Source organism: Protomyces lactucae-debilis (assembly GCF_002105105.1).
Source record: "Protomyces lactucae-debilis strain 12-1054 chromosome Unknown BCR37scaffold_21, whole genome shotgun sequence".
Classification (NCBI taxonomy): domain Eukaryota; kingdom Fungi; phylum Ascomycota; class Taphrinomycetes; order Taphrinales; family Protomycetaceae; genus Protomyces; species Protomyces lactucae-debilis.
The window spans coordinates 19,091-31,736 of NW_024468013.1; the positions used below are offsets into that span (position 1 = coordinate 19,091).

Sequence of the window (12,646 nt, forward strand, 5' to 3'; positions counted from 1 at the left end):
CTTAGTGTAGTCAGTGTACTCAGTGTTCTCTCTGTACTCAGTGTATCCAGTGTACTCGGTGTATTCAATATACTCAGTGTACTCAGTGACTCAGTTTACTCACCACCTGGCAGCTATACTACAGCTGTACTACTGCTCAATTAGCTCCTACCACTATCTATACTAGCTGTCCGCTCGAATGGACAAAGATCCACCAGACATGCTCTCCTCCTCCAGCTCCTCTGATGATGATCTAGCCAACTACCGTCCTAGCCAGCGTATAGCAGTGACTGGCCAAGTACTGGACACTGCTGCCACCCAAGACTACACAGCTGAACAAATACAGGCAGCAGATAGAAGGCATGCCCGTCGCAAGCTCAGGGCAGAAGTCAAAAACTACAGGACTCTCCTCTCTTCCCTTACTGCACTCGAAAAGCAAGACACAGCCAGGCATCTCCTTCAATTCCACCTCGTAAAACGGCAATTGCCACCAGAGAGACTCGTTGTGCTCAGTCAAGGCAAGCGTCATCATGTACGCCTCAACTGGACACGGTGGCCACTCCCAGCCGCCGATCTCAACCTTGGGCCTGATGACTTACAAGAAGAGTTGCGCGCACTTGTCGAGCGTGAGCACGCAAAGCAAGCAATTCAAGCAGGTCTCGTCCCATCAGATGAAGAAATCCCGGGCTCTGCGATGATAGTGGGACAACTGAGACGCTTTGTCCAAGACACAATGCTCAATGTCGCCAAGCAGGTTCAGTCACACACAAAACTCACGCAGCTCAAACGCATGCAGCCGAAAACCTGGAAGACTGTGATTGACTGCTTTCCTGTCAAGAAGCTTCCAGAGTCCGTGCACGATGAAATTGCTCAGCGCTGTCGACAGCTGTTTGGCACCACAGAAGAGACAGATGAGGCCTCCTCTCTCGATCTTTCCGACGAAGGAGGATCCACGGAATCAGCAAGAGCAGAGTCTGAGCAAATGGACTCTGATACCAGCCATGCCAGCACATCTTCAAGAGACTCAGACTCTGCATCACAGTCTCGTGAAGATGGCAGCGACAGGAGCTCACCAGCCACGCCGTGAAGTGTGGCGGTGCGAATTTCGAAAATTTTGGTCGCAAACGAAGAATTCAACACATTTGCAATTGTCAACTTGCCTGTGCCCCAGGATGTCTGTTGTCGGCTCTCTCATCTTTTGTACAGGCTGCGGCACCCTCCTCGACCCGCCTACGTCCACGGCCTTGACCTGTACAGGCTGTGGTGCCTCCTTCCCATCCGCTCAGTTCAAGAGCCTCTCTGTCACAACGCGCTCTGCTCCCGGCGCATTCCCGTCCGTCCTCAAGCAGAAACGCAGTGTCGTGCATGTGCCAGTACCCTCAACAGATGATCCGGAAGGACTCGGCGAGCAACATGGTGGTAATACAGAAGGAAGAGCCACCATTGAAGAAAAGTGCGTCAAGTGTGGAAACGAGCAAATGACCTTCTTCACACTACAGCTGCGGTCGGCGGATGAGGGATCTACAGTCTTCTACGAGTGCCCACGCTGTGCATACCGCTTCTCGACCAACAATTGATTCTATTTATGCCAAGGAAGAAAAGAAATGCGTCAAAGCAACAGACTTACCGGCATATCTTGGGGAAAGGGTCTTTGGCGGACAGCACAACCATGCTCCTCTCACGCGAGATGTAGCCCTTCATGAACCCACCAGCAATCAAGTTAGCCAGAATGCACTCGGCCTCTTCATCATCAAACGGCAACGGCTCTGCATTAATCTCTTTCGCAAAGACATCCGTCAGTCGATCCATCAGAGCCTTGGGCGACTCTGCTTTGCTCTTCTTGTCGCCATCCAGCTTTGCAACAAGTTTTGCACGCTGTCGTGCGTTCTGTGTGCGTTCAAGTTGATAGCCCAAGTTGAGGGCCGTGGTAAACATGGCCACTTGAATACGCGTTTGTCGATCTCGCTGTAGGTAAACTTTTCTCGCTAGTGTTCGTAGGCAAAGTGGTCGACATCGCTCGAGTGTCAGATAGAGTCGTCTGCCAATCAGTTGCGTTTCTTGCTTCCGCAGTGCTACGTCAAAGGCTGCTGGGTTGCCTGCTCGAATCGCCGCAATCACTGGAAGGAACAATGTCGAAAGAGTCGGGAACTTGCGAAGGAGCTGAACAGAGGGTAAGTGTCGTGAAGTCATAAGGGTCGCTGGAATCAAATAGCTAAAGATTAGTTCAACATTCTTGGGCGCTCTCGCTGTACAGGCCTGGAGCGCCCGTTGCAGCTCCACTTGAGCACTTGGATAGTCGCCATTCATAAAGAGCGAGACACCAAGGTAGTACTGCCACGTCACGAGGTGCGCTTTGGGGAAATACTGCAAGGAAGGCAGCTCGCTCACCTCGACGGCGCGCAGTACATTCTTGGTGAGACTCAGGTTGTTGAGCTTGAAGTAAGTCTTGAAGAGGATACCAAGCACGGCATACGTGCCCCATTTCCTAGACTGCGCCATGGGTGCGCGATCATTGATACAGATGGTGAAGGCCTTGTTGATGAGTCGAGCAGCTTCCTCCAGGTGTTCTTCTTGGTTGCCTTGTGTTCTGCAGTAGGCATCGGCACGCATAGCAAGGACGCGAATGTCCCGACATGCACCAAATAAGACAGGTAGCTGCCATGCCTCCCACTCATTGAATGCGCGAATGATGGCTTGCATCAGTCCACTCGCCTGCTCAAAGGCCTCAACCGCATGCGTCGCATCGGCAAGGCATTTCGCAGTCCGCCAAAATCCCTGAACAGTCTCTGTCCAGGTGAACAAGGTGCTCACTGCAATCTCCTGCTCTTCGCGCAAGTCAGTCGTGTATCGAAGGATCTTTGCGTCAATCAGCCGATGGAGGAACGGGTTCTTTTGTCGATCAGTCAAGGAAAGGAGACATTCCAGTCGCAGGCCTTGCTTTTGGTAGATGGCCGTGTTGAGTGCAAGTAGATAGGTTGTTAATGAGCCATACTCGACGGCATTTGGGTCCATGCAATCACCCTAGGTGACCTTGCAACGTTTGTGCTGGTGGTGTGTCTGCGATGTCGGTGCTGTCTGGTCAAAGATTCACGAACGAACCACCAAGCCTCACCAAGTCTCAATATTGCTGTTACAATGTATAGATGACGCTACATGCTTTGGACTTGCCCAATCTGAGGCAAAAGCCTACGCAAGCCCTTCTTGCCACTACGCTCGCTGGACTCGAACGACCGCCAGCTACTTTCCTGACTCCCCTTGCGCCGCCACTCGACCAAGGTACAGTGCACTGGCTCACGCGGCTCATCGCATCTGATCTGTCCTACCTAGATGATGGCGACACGCTTCTCGACCATGCGAGCGCTTTGCTGGCGGCGAACTGCGGGCGACAAGCCATGCCAGCAATGACCCGCACCTTTGACATTGCAGGTCATCAATTTGCTTTGCATGAGCCTACCTTGACTGGCGATAGTCTTGGCCTTAAGACTTGGGGCACTTCATTCTTGCTCTCCCGTCTACTACCAAAGATCCTGTCTTCTCTTGTGACAGGCGGCTGCATCAAGACTGCTCTTGAGTTAGGTGCAGGCACAGGACTCGTTGGCATCGCAGCTCAAAAGTTGCTTGACATACAAGTAACCTTGACCGACTACCTCGACGATATTAATGAAAACCTTGCGTCGAATGCAGAGCGAAACAACGTCACTTGCAGGACGTGTTGGCTAGATTGGCGCGAGCCAGACAAATCGCTAGTAGCTGACGAGACATTTGACCTAGTCTTGGCCAGTGATTTCATGTACTCGAGCGAGCATGCGGACCTTGTTGCGAAGATGCTGACTCGCTTTGTGCGTCAAGGTGGATATGCGCTGCTTGCTTATCCGAAGCGATCCAGTAACCACGACTTCATTCAGTCCTTTCATGCACAACTTGACCCAAGCTTCACAATTCAACAGCAGGGTACTCTCTTTGGTTTCGATGACTGGGCCGGTGACGACGAAGTGGAATGCCCCTGGTTCTTGCTTCACCGATAAATGAGCTGCAGCGAGCCTGCACGTTTCAGCTCTGCTAGCAAATCGACTGGCGACCTTTTGAGCATGACCGAGAGCTCGTCTAGATGACGTGTACCATCAGCCCATTCTGACACTTCGCCCTCGATACATTGGTCTTTGACCAAGTAAGGAAAGGTATGCACTCGGTACAGGAAACCCTTGATGACCCCAAACGTAATGAAGCGACGAATATCGATGCCTTGTAGTCCGCCAGCATTGACTGTGATCCACTCTCGCAGCGACTTGCCACTCTTGAGGGATGCGTAGAGCGCGAATACTACGGCAAAGGAGAGATCTTCTTCGCGCGAGATGTAGGCAAGACATTCAGCTTGCATGCCGTCGTCAATAGTCAAGAGGCTCAATTCTGGCGTTGTAGCATACATGCCACCAAACTGAAAGATGTCTGTTGTTATAAGACAACCATAGTAATAGAGGTGCTGCATGGCTCTTGCAACCAAGTTTGGATCGACATCGCTGAGTTCGGCGATGCGTCTAACAGAAGAGACGCCGTCAATATGGGGGATGACTCGCTGCATCGTGAGATCCCAATCCTGGTCAATCATGCCTTTGAGATTGATGGTCGGCACTGGTACATGCCAGTCGCGAATGACGGGCGGTCGACGATAACTCGGAAATAGCTTAATGTTGAGCGTCACCTCGTCGTCAATGATTGGGATCATGCATTCGCAATAGTTATTGAGGTCCTCCAAGACTTGCTCGATGACATGGTAGACCACACCGCGGCCGGATTCGGTGCTCAAGCTGCCCTTGAGCTCCTCCATATTCTTGAGCGTGTTGGCGAGCCGTTTGACCACCGGTATATAGCTGGCTGCATCGTCCGCTTCATCAAAGACAACGCAGCAATTGAAGATGAATGCATTCCGCTCGTAATGCGATCCGAGCATGTGTATCGGATAGCCCAGTATTCGGTAGCCCGAGACGCATGTGGCTACCATGCGATCGCAAAGCTGTCTCTTCGGAATCACATATTCAGAGATGGTGTCAAAGTTGACTTTGCCAGCAGTACTTTCGGTGCCGGTCGACACAAAATTGTGCGGTACCTGATGAATGACACTAGGTCCAGCCGTTGGATGAAAGATGGCAAAGAAGATGGCGAGCATACGAGGGAAGCTTGGAGAACCAGAGAGCTCCGCTTCAGCCATCCTGCCGCAGTCGTGAGCAACTCCGAGCTTGAAAGAGTGGTGTCGTGAAAGTAGCTGGTCAATTCTATCAGATGATCAAGACAGTGACACCAGCAGCAGTATTATTGGAGCTACATCATCCTAGAATCAATGTGTAGGAGCTCGGAAATACAATCTCCTTTTCCAATAACTCTCGAATCATCTTGAGCATCAGCCTCTCCACCTTTTCCACATCTCGGATCGCGTCCACTGCGTCCTCCTGTGGTCCTGATCCACCAATCCTGCTCTCAATATGAAACCCTCGAATTGGACTCTTCTTGGGACCCGAGTCTTCGACAACCTGCTGAGACTGCCTTGTTGCTGGTTCCCCGTCTGTTGCGGCCTCGTCGAGCAGACATATGTGTACCTTTCGAACCAAATCGCCTCCTGAGGAGTCTGGGCGTGGGGCCATGTATGCCACAGCAGCAGTTGACTCAATATGCAAGTCAGACAGGGTCAATTCCAGTGGTAGCGTAACGAAGAAAGGACTCGGATAGTTGAGGGCTAAATCGACGGCAACAACAAGTTTCATGTCGCCCTTGTACACGAGCTTGATGTGAAACTGCACATCCTCGTCACTGGCTGCCAGTGTAGCCTTGCCATCTCCTGCTTGAGACGCTGCGTCTCGAGAGTCCGTTGTGAATGAAGCAAGTCTTTCAGGCACTGCGCCAAGGCCATTGAAGTAGCGACCCATGCCAGGCCCAAACATCATGCGACTATTCTGCCTTGACAGCGCTGGAGTTTGGCTCTGTGCTGCTTCTTGCGTGTGTATAGCTGGCGTTGAGATGCCTGAAGCAGAGACAAAGCCGCTTTGTTCTGCAAAGGCCGAGTGAAAGTAAGGCACATTGACACCCTCCCAACCAGAAACCCCTTGTTGAGATGCATGATTTGGGTGGTCATATGGTGGAGGCCCGGAGGTAGACGAAGAAGTCTCAAGATCCTCCAGAGATATAGCGTGCATTGACGTCTCTGGGCTATGCGCCGGCCGCGGCCTCATCTGCGGAGAAGCTTGCGTCAAAGGTGGCATGCGAGGTCGTTCGCGTCTTGGAGAACTGGACAGTGCCAAACTGCCGCTACTACTCAAGTTCATGCTAGATCGTCTTTCTCGTAGCGCTTGGCCGTCAGTACCAGCGGCAAGACTACTTCGTCTCCGGCGACGCGCGACTTCTGGTGATGCCGACAGACTTGTCGTGCCGCTCGGTGGACCAAGGGTCGGCCTGCCGTGTGTACTGAGACTGCGACGACGCGGTATGCGAAAGTTTCCTGCTCTTTGCTCATCAATGCTGATGTCAAGCTCCGAGTCCTGAAGATGACGCGCTAGCATTGGATTGATGCCGCGCAGGCTGGAAGCAGCCGCATCTGCTGGAGCAACAGTATCTATAGGAGCCTCTTCGGCGCGAGATTTGACTTCTTCCTCCCCAGGCTCATAGAACTCTGGCAACGGGTCGCAGATATCAACGATAGACACTTCTGGGCCAATCTTGCCAAGCTCAAAATGTAGCACTCTTAAATTGTGCAGGAAGTCAGGTAGCTCTATTTCACCCAGCTTCTCGTTGACAAAGCGCTCAATAGCAAGTGCATGGTCGTCAGTGAGCAGCGACCAGTCAATATCTAGACTCATGAGAGCATATGCAAGCTTCTATAGATGTGTGGCGGCTAGTTCAAGTCAATTGACACAAGTTGGCTGTATTTTTCTATAAGCTCTAGAAAACCTATTCTGCAGCTGCGCTTTTGCGCTTTTTACGCTTCGGCACCTCCTCCTCGTCCGGCTTGACAAATTGCTCGGCTCGCTTCGCCAGACGCTTCTTGCTGCCTTCTGCCTGCTGTTCTTGCAACACCTCTCTCGCCTGCCGTTCCTTATCCTTCTTGGCCAAAAAGTATTCACCAGACTCAATTTGCAAATCAATCTTGGATGGTAATTGCGCAGGTGGGAAGGGCGTGTAGTCCTTCTTCTTTGAAACCTTCTTGGGTTGTTTGCGCTGCACATTGCGCTTCTTGAATTGCGGCAAGAAGCGATCCCAGCTTTCCTCCTTGAGTTTTGGGTCCTTGGCAAGTTCGCGCTTGATCATGAGCTCTTTGATGTGATAGATGGGATGGATGTTCTGCATGCAGTCCTCGACAACACGTCGCACGTCCTTGAGTCCCTTATAGCTGCCCATTGCACTCACTGTTGTGCCTTGCACCATGACATAGCACTGTGTCAGGAGCTCCAATGCTTTCAGCGTCGATCCACCAGGCCCAATCAGCCGCTGCCGTCTTTTGACGAACCTATCCTTGTTGCGCACAAATGTGCCAATCTTGATGATATCGCATGCAACGCCGTCGTCCAGGACTTTGACGGCTTGTGGAAAGGGCACAGACCGCGCAAGAAGTTTGATGAGATCTCTTGCATTCAAGATCGCCGCTGGATCGTATGTCTTGCGCGTGGTCTTGACAGTCATGCTGCCTTCCACCAAATCCAGCACAGCTGTGATGCTGTACTTTGACAGTGTTCGAGCGACCACACCCCATATTTCACGTAGATACTGTTCTCTGTACTTTGGAAAGAGAGTCGCGAAGCTCGACTCCTCCGTGAAATGACCAGCCTTGTTGTCCTCTGGCGTGAACTCTTCGATCTTCCAGTGATCAATATCGTCTGTATCCCATGGCTTCTCCTTACGGTAGCGCTTGTTTTTGTTGACAACGGGCGCAGGCGCCACTTCAGCGACCTCGAGTCCCGCTTCTTCTCTATCACTGTCTGACATGCTGACTACTGTAAGCTCAACTGTCCCGATATACTTTCTGGACGTTTGCCGCTGCAGAAAAAAGTGTGGTCGTCATTTCAGATGGGTTCACACTTTCCAGGCGCTTCTTCAAGCAAAGTAGTGCGAGAGATCACTTGGGCAAGCAGGCGAAGATGGTGCAGGCAATGTTGCAAGATTTGGAAGTTCGTGGAGTCTACAGATCGTTTCGTAAGCTCGTGGCCAGGCAGCTTGTTCCTGTCCTATATCCCCTGCCGCCAAATTAGATCTGCGTTTCGCTCCACATCAGCAGGTAGGTACTCTCGTCGGATCAACTTTCGCTCCGCAAGCTGAAAAGAAGCTGCACTCGCCGGTATCGTACACGGATATGCCTCTGAACAGAGCAATGTCAAGATGCACCATGGCGACATAGATCCTTAGAGACTGTCGACATTTGACATTGTCCTTGAGTTCCAATCGATCGACCATGCCCGAACAAAGATGACACTGCAGCCAGTTGATTTTCCACCAACAAGGTCATTGCGACAGTTCGTGGGTAACCCGGTCTTAATCTCCAGTGCTGAAAAAGTCCTTTTTGACGTTGACAAAAGCGCCATGTCCACCAGGAATAGCCTGCACTTTGCGAGTCAGACCAGCAACAATCTCTTCAAGCTCTGAGCGCGCGCTTTGCCCAGATGCGAGCAAGATGGCAGAGTTGATCTCCTCTGCAAGTTCCACACGCAAGTTGAGATTAAACAGATGCGCATTTGGCGAGCTCTGAGGGTCAGCATAGGCCAGTAAGCTGTAGACATCGCTCAGGTGCTGGCGCTGCTCAGTTGTGAGACTGTTAGACTCTGTATATTCGGCATCCAATTGTTGTCCGTAAGCAAGCACTTCTTCCAGCGCGGTGGATCCCTGGCCGTCCATGTCTCCCACTTCAGCCATGTCAACATCTTTCTTCTCCTTGGTACCGTTGGCATGCTTCTCAGACAGCAAGCCGCTACCACTGAGATCTTCTGCTGACTTGTCAGTACTGACGCGCCGTAGCATCTCGACAAACTTGTGGCACTTCAATTTGAAGGCCAAGGCACTGTTGGCAGACAACAAATTTGCTTGAAGAGAGTTGGTCAGCGCCAGTGCTTCATCCACACGTCCGGCAACCAGGTGGTTCCGTATCCGTTGTCTGTAAAGTGCATCCGTATCTTCCTTTGGATATTGCGCCGGTGTGTTTGTTTGGGCCGCAACATCGTCCGCCATGGCACGCGCACTCTCGACATACCCATTGTGCGAGAGGTACGACATAACGAGATGTTGAACACTTCTGGAGACATGACCCTCTGCACTTTTGACTTCATTGTAGAGTCTGCTCTTCTCGAGCCTGTAATAATGGTCAATGTCAAAAACAAAAGGCTGCGCGCCGAAATTGACGCGAACGTGCTCGCCGATCGTTCTTAGCCCGATGGATGGAAAGAGTGGTCCAGAGGCTGTAGTGATACCAGTGAAGGCAACGCCAAGATGAACGCCATTCTTCGTGTAGAAGCACTCTCCAGAAGAAAAGTTCAGCGCACAGCCGATCGTGTCGCCAGTGGTAAATGTGGGTCCATATTCTTTGCCAGTGCCCTGGCAGCAGAAAGAATGTCCATCATCACCGTGATAGCCCCAAGAGTCTTCTTCCCAGCCAGGCAAGCGAGAGAGAAGGACATTTCCACGGCAGAATCCAACACCAATAAAGCCTTCACGGCCTTTTGAGACGATCGTTGTCTCGAAGTAGAACAAGCCTGTTGACACTGGTATAGGATGGTTGGCACGTACGCTAGCCGCATCAGAGTCTGAGTTCTTCACTGGACCTGCGCTGTTAGTACATATTGACCGTACTTGTTTAAGTGTACCGATGAAGCGAACTTCCATCTTGTCGTTGGAGACTTTGACTACTGTTGGCACATCTGCACCTTCAGCCAGTTGTGAGGGTAGTTCCTCCAACAACGTATCGTGGGAAGCAAGGGCCGCATGATAGCGCGCTGCGTAAGATGAGCCTTGGAGATAGCTAGGCAGCGTCATCGTCCTTCAGCAGTTGACGTTATAGCAGAAGTATAAGCAAGCTCGCGTTCGCACAGAGGAGGCTCGAGGGCCAGCGCACAAATTAAACCAGAGCAGATGCAGAACAAGCCAAGAAGCGCTGCTTGAGCTTATGCAGAGCGACAGAGAGGTCGTTGGTGTTGGGTGTCGCGTACTTCCTGACCTGAGCCGCAGCGTGGGAAAAGTCCAGGAAACGGGGAGTCCGGAAAGATAAAAAAGTTGAAACAATCAAGAAGGAAAGAAGTAGCTGGCAGTAGACAGATACACCATGGCAGCGCAAGATCAGGGCACAAATGGCAAGGGCCTCAACGATGACGGCACCTCCAAGGACTACTACTTCGACTCCTACTCCCACTTCGGCATCCACGAAGAGATGCTCAAGGATGCAGTGCGCACAGAATCTTATATGAACGCTATCAAGCAGAACAAGCACATCTTCAAGGACAAGACAGTCCTGGATGTCGGCTGTGGTACTGGAGTGCTTTCCATGTTTGCAGCTCAGGCAGGCGCAAAGCATGTCTACGGCGTTGACATGTCCAACATCATTGACCAGGCCACAGAGATTGTGCGGCTCAACGGCTTCGCAGACAAAATCACCTTGATCAAGGGCAAGATGGAGGACATCCAGCTGCCAGTCGAAAAGGTGGACATCATCATCTCAGAATGGATGGGCTACTTCTTGCTCTACGAGTCCATGCTCGACACTGTCCTGCTTGCTCGCGACAAGTACCTCGCGCAAGATGGCAAGATCTTCCCAGACGTGGCCACGCTTTTCGTCGCTGGTATTGAAGACGGCGACTACTTTGAGGAAAAGATCAACTACTGGGATGACGTGTATGGCTTTGACTACTCGCCAATCAAGCAAATTGCGCTGCGCGAGCCACTTGTCGATATTGTTGAGTTCAAGGCTGTTGTGACAGACCCTTGTCCTTTGTACAGAATCGACATCATGACTGTTACAAAGGAAGAGCTCACCTTTACAAAACAATTTCAGCTTCGGGCGCGTCGCAATGACTTTGTTCATGCAATTATGGCCTGGTTCGACATTGAGTTCAACGCTTGCCACAAGCCAGTCAAATTCAGTACAGGTCCACACGCTCGCTACACACACTGGAAGCAGACTGTATTTTACCTTGGAGAGACCATCACCATCAAGGAGGGCGAAATTCTGTCTGGTCAGATTGACTCACGGCCGAATGGCAAGAACCCGCGTGATTTGGACATCACCATCGATTACGCCTTTGAGCCAACCGAGGACAAGGACCGACAGCTTTCTCTCCACAAGGAATACAAGATGTGCTAATAATGGTCTCCTGTTGTTTTTGTACTTGTCTAGCATGTTGTGCCATAGTCGAAAAGCGTCTTCTGCATCAGCCAAACTTGTCGCTCTTGCCCTTAACGCGGACGTCCAAGATGGCTTCATGTAACGTTCCATCACGCTCTGCAGCACGCAAATCGTCCACCTGATCCATAGTCAGCGTTCGACCAGCCATAGCCTCGAGTTCCTTCTTGGAGGCTACTCTCGGCTTTCCAGTTGTAGTTGGAGTCTTGGTCGCTGGTGGCGCTTGACGATAGCGAGCTTGTGTCCGTACTGTGAACGTCTCGCAGAAGCCTATACTTTCCGCATCACATCGAACCACCTCCTTACCCGTGGCTCCTTTGCTTCTGCCGATGGACAGAAACAAGTCGTTAGCAGATTGGAAGGCCCATCCATCAGGCCTCTTGATGAGCTCCCATGTTTCTGCAGGTCCCACAGCATCACTTGTGCATTGAACCTTGCCAAAGCGGTCAGAAGACATGTACTGTCCCATGCTTGACTTGAGTGTGACTTGAAGCGCGCCATTGTCCTGCGGGAGTCGAGCAACCACAAAGACCTGCCTTACTTCATGTGGTTCCACCATAGAGAGACGACCCTCGGGGCACTCTAGATCCGTCACAAAGACGCGTCCATTCGCATCTGAGGAGACTGCCACGGCTCGATCAAGGTTGTAGCAAAGCATCAATGGTCCATGCAAGTCTTCCTGCGCAACCGCCGTAACCCATCCTTCTTCCTCTTCCTTGGGGCCTGCTACGGCCTTTTCCTCCTTCACTGATCCTTCCCTAGGCTCCTTCCGCTTACGCTTTGTGGCAGGGCCTATATCACCCTTGAAGGAGAGGCGCTTAGTGCCGGCCATGCCAGCATGTGTTGGGTCGCGGTCGAAAATGAAGCTCAAGAAGAAGCGCGCTGCACGTCGACCGAGTCCAACAACGCTGCCTGTGGGTGGATGCCTCATGCTCGATGATGTGCCTCCGCAGCTGCTAGCGGGCACTATCAATGACAATGCAAGCCGTCTCGCCTTAGCTGCTGCTTCCCAGCATGACCTGCAGGCCGAAATTGCCAATCTCACCCAGGGTCCGAACTCGAGACATCGCCAAAGAGACCTGCTAACCTTATAGTACTGATGGCATACAACGAAGCGAATGAGCCGCTCATCGTGAAGCCAAGCTTGGACAAGCTAGCCCTCGCAACGAAGCGGATACAGCTAGTGAATGCCAAATTGCTAGGAATTGAGAAGCGACTGCAAGACGTGGATCGCATTCTCCAGCGGAGGCAAGTACAGGAAGATTTCTCCCGTGGGTCTAACCAATGATGTATGTTGTAGCTTGC

At 51.7% G+C, this 12,646-nt stretch overlaps 10 protein-coding genes across 10 annotated transcripts; 4 read left to right on the top strand and 6 right to left on the bottom strand.

The window, feature by feature from the left end:
* Positions 1-178: 178 nt before the first annotated feature.
* Positions 179-1,417, top strand: BCR37DRAFT_400659 (uncharacterized protein; the record flags this gene model as incomplete). The annotated part of the gene is made up of 1 exon (XM_040871814.1): positions 179-1,417. The coding sequence occupies one exon, from the start codon at positions 179-181 to the stop codon at positions 1,064-1,066; it is 888 nt and encodes a 295-aa protein (XP_040722805.1). The 3' UTR covers positions 1,067-1,417.
* Positions 1,152-1,556, top strand: BCR37DRAFT_395053 (DNA-directed RNA polymerase I subunit RPA12; the record flags this gene model as incomplete). Its single annotated transcript, XM_040871566.1, has 1 exon — positions 1,152-1,556. One exon carries the CDS (start codon positions 1,152-1,154, stop codon positions 1,554-1,556), a length of 405 nt encoding a protein of 134 aa, XP_040722806.1.
* On the bottom strand, positions 1,458-3,055 carry BCR37DRAFT_382959 (uncharacterized protein). The gene has a single exon (XM_040869978.1). It carries the CDS (start codon positions 2,989-2,991, stop codon positions 1,603-1,605), a length of 1,389 nt encoding a protein of 462 aa, XP_040722807.1. The 5' UTR covers positions 2,992-3,055; the 3' UTR covers positions 1,458-1,602.
* Positions 3,056-3,787: 732 nt separating this feature from the next.
* Positions 3,788-5,261, bottom strand: BCR37DRAFT_155909 (nitrogen permease regulator 2). Its single transcript, XM_040866140.1, has one exon. The coding sequence runs from the start codon at positions 5,183-5,185 to the stop codon at positions 3,995-3,997; it is 1,191 nt and encodes a 396-aa protein (XP_040722808.1). The 5' UTR covers positions 5,186-5,261; the 3' UTR covers positions 3,788-3,994.
* Positions 5,262-5,300: 39 nt separating this feature from the next.
* BCR37DRAFT_351178 (uncharacterized protein) lies at positions 5,301-6,824 on the bottom strand (the record flags this gene model as incomplete). The annotated part of the gene is made up of 3 exons (XM_040868053.1): positions 5,301-5,480; positions 5,571-5,785; positions 6,440-6,824. 3 exons carry the CDS (start codon positions 6,822-6,824, stop codon positions 5,301-5,303), a joined length of 780 nt encoding a protein of 259 aa, XP_040722809.1.
* A 44-nt stretch (positions 6,825-6,868) lies between these two features.
* Positions 6,869-8,219, bottom strand: BCR37DRAFT_155911 (uncharacterized protein). Its single transcript, XM_040866141.1, has one exon. It carries the CDS (start codon positions 7,945-7,947, stop codon positions 6,916-6,918), a length of 1,032 nt encoding a protein of 343 aa, XP_040722810.1. The 5' UTR covers positions 7,948-8,219; the 3' UTR covers positions 6,869-6,915.
* Positions 8,220-8,490: 271 nt separating this feature from the next.
* BCR37DRAFT_395059 (concanavalin A-like lectin/glucanase domain-containing protein) lies at positions 8,491-9,981 on the bottom strand (the record flags this gene model as incomplete). The annotated part of the gene is made up of 2 exons (XM_040871567.1): positions 8,491-9,770; positions 9,813-9,981. The coding sequence occupies 2 exons, from the start codon at positions 9,979-9,981 to the stop codon at positions 8,491-8,493; spliced, it is 1,449 nt and encodes a 482-aa protein (XP_040722811.1).
* Positions 9,982-10,221: 240 nt separating this feature from the next.
* BCR37DRAFT_155962 (type I protein arginine N-methyltransferase Rmt1) lies at positions 10,222-11,336 on the top strand. The gene has a single exon (XM_040866142.1). The coding sequence runs from the start codon at positions 10,268-10,270 to the stop codon at positions 11,300-11,302; it is 1,035 nt and encodes a 344-aa protein (XP_040722812.1). The 5' UTR covers positions 10,222-10,267; the 3' UTR covers positions 11,303-11,336.
* A 33-nt stretch (positions 11,337-11,369) lies between these two features.
* BCR37DRAFT_395061 (FRG1-like family-domain-containing protein) lies at positions 11,370-12,173 on the bottom strand (the record flags this gene model as incomplete). Its single annotated transcript, XM_040871568.1, has 1 exon — positions 11,370-12,173. The coding sequence occupies one exon, from the start codon at positions 12,171-12,173 to the stop codon at positions 11,370-11,372; it is 804 nt and encodes a 267-aa protein (XP_040722813.1).
* A 28-nt stretch (positions 12,174-12,201) lies between these two features.
* Positions 12,202-12,629, top strand: BCR37DRAFT_395062 (uncharacterized protein; the record flags this gene model as incomplete). Its single annotated transcript, XM_040871569.1, has 2 exons — positions 12,202-12,391; positions 12,436-12,629. 2 exons carry the CDS (start codon positions 12,202-12,204, stop codon positions 12,627-12,629), a joined length of 384 nt encoding a protein of 127 aa, XP_040722814.1.
* Positions 12,630-12,646: the final 17 nt, after the last annotated feature.

Bases quoted from the DNA above. Each gene is read 5' to 3' on its own strand.
- BCR37DRAFT_155909 (XM_040866140.1), bottom strand. From the start codon at position 5,185: ATGGCTGAAGCGGAGCTCTCTGGTTCTCCAAGCTTCCCTCGTATGCTC.
- BCR37DRAFT_382959 (XM_040869978.1), bottom strand. From the start codon at position 2,991: ATGGACCCAAATGCCGTCGAGTATGGCTCATTAACAACCTATCTACTT.
- BCR37DRAFT_155911 (XM_040866141.1), bottom strand. From the start codon at position 7,947: ATGTCAGACAGTGATAGAGAAGAAGCGGGACTCGAGGTCGCTGAAGTG.
- BCR37DRAFT_155962 (XM_040866142.1), top strand. From the start codon at position 10,268: ATGGCAGCGCAAGATCAGGGCACAAATGGCAAGGGCCTCAACGATGAC.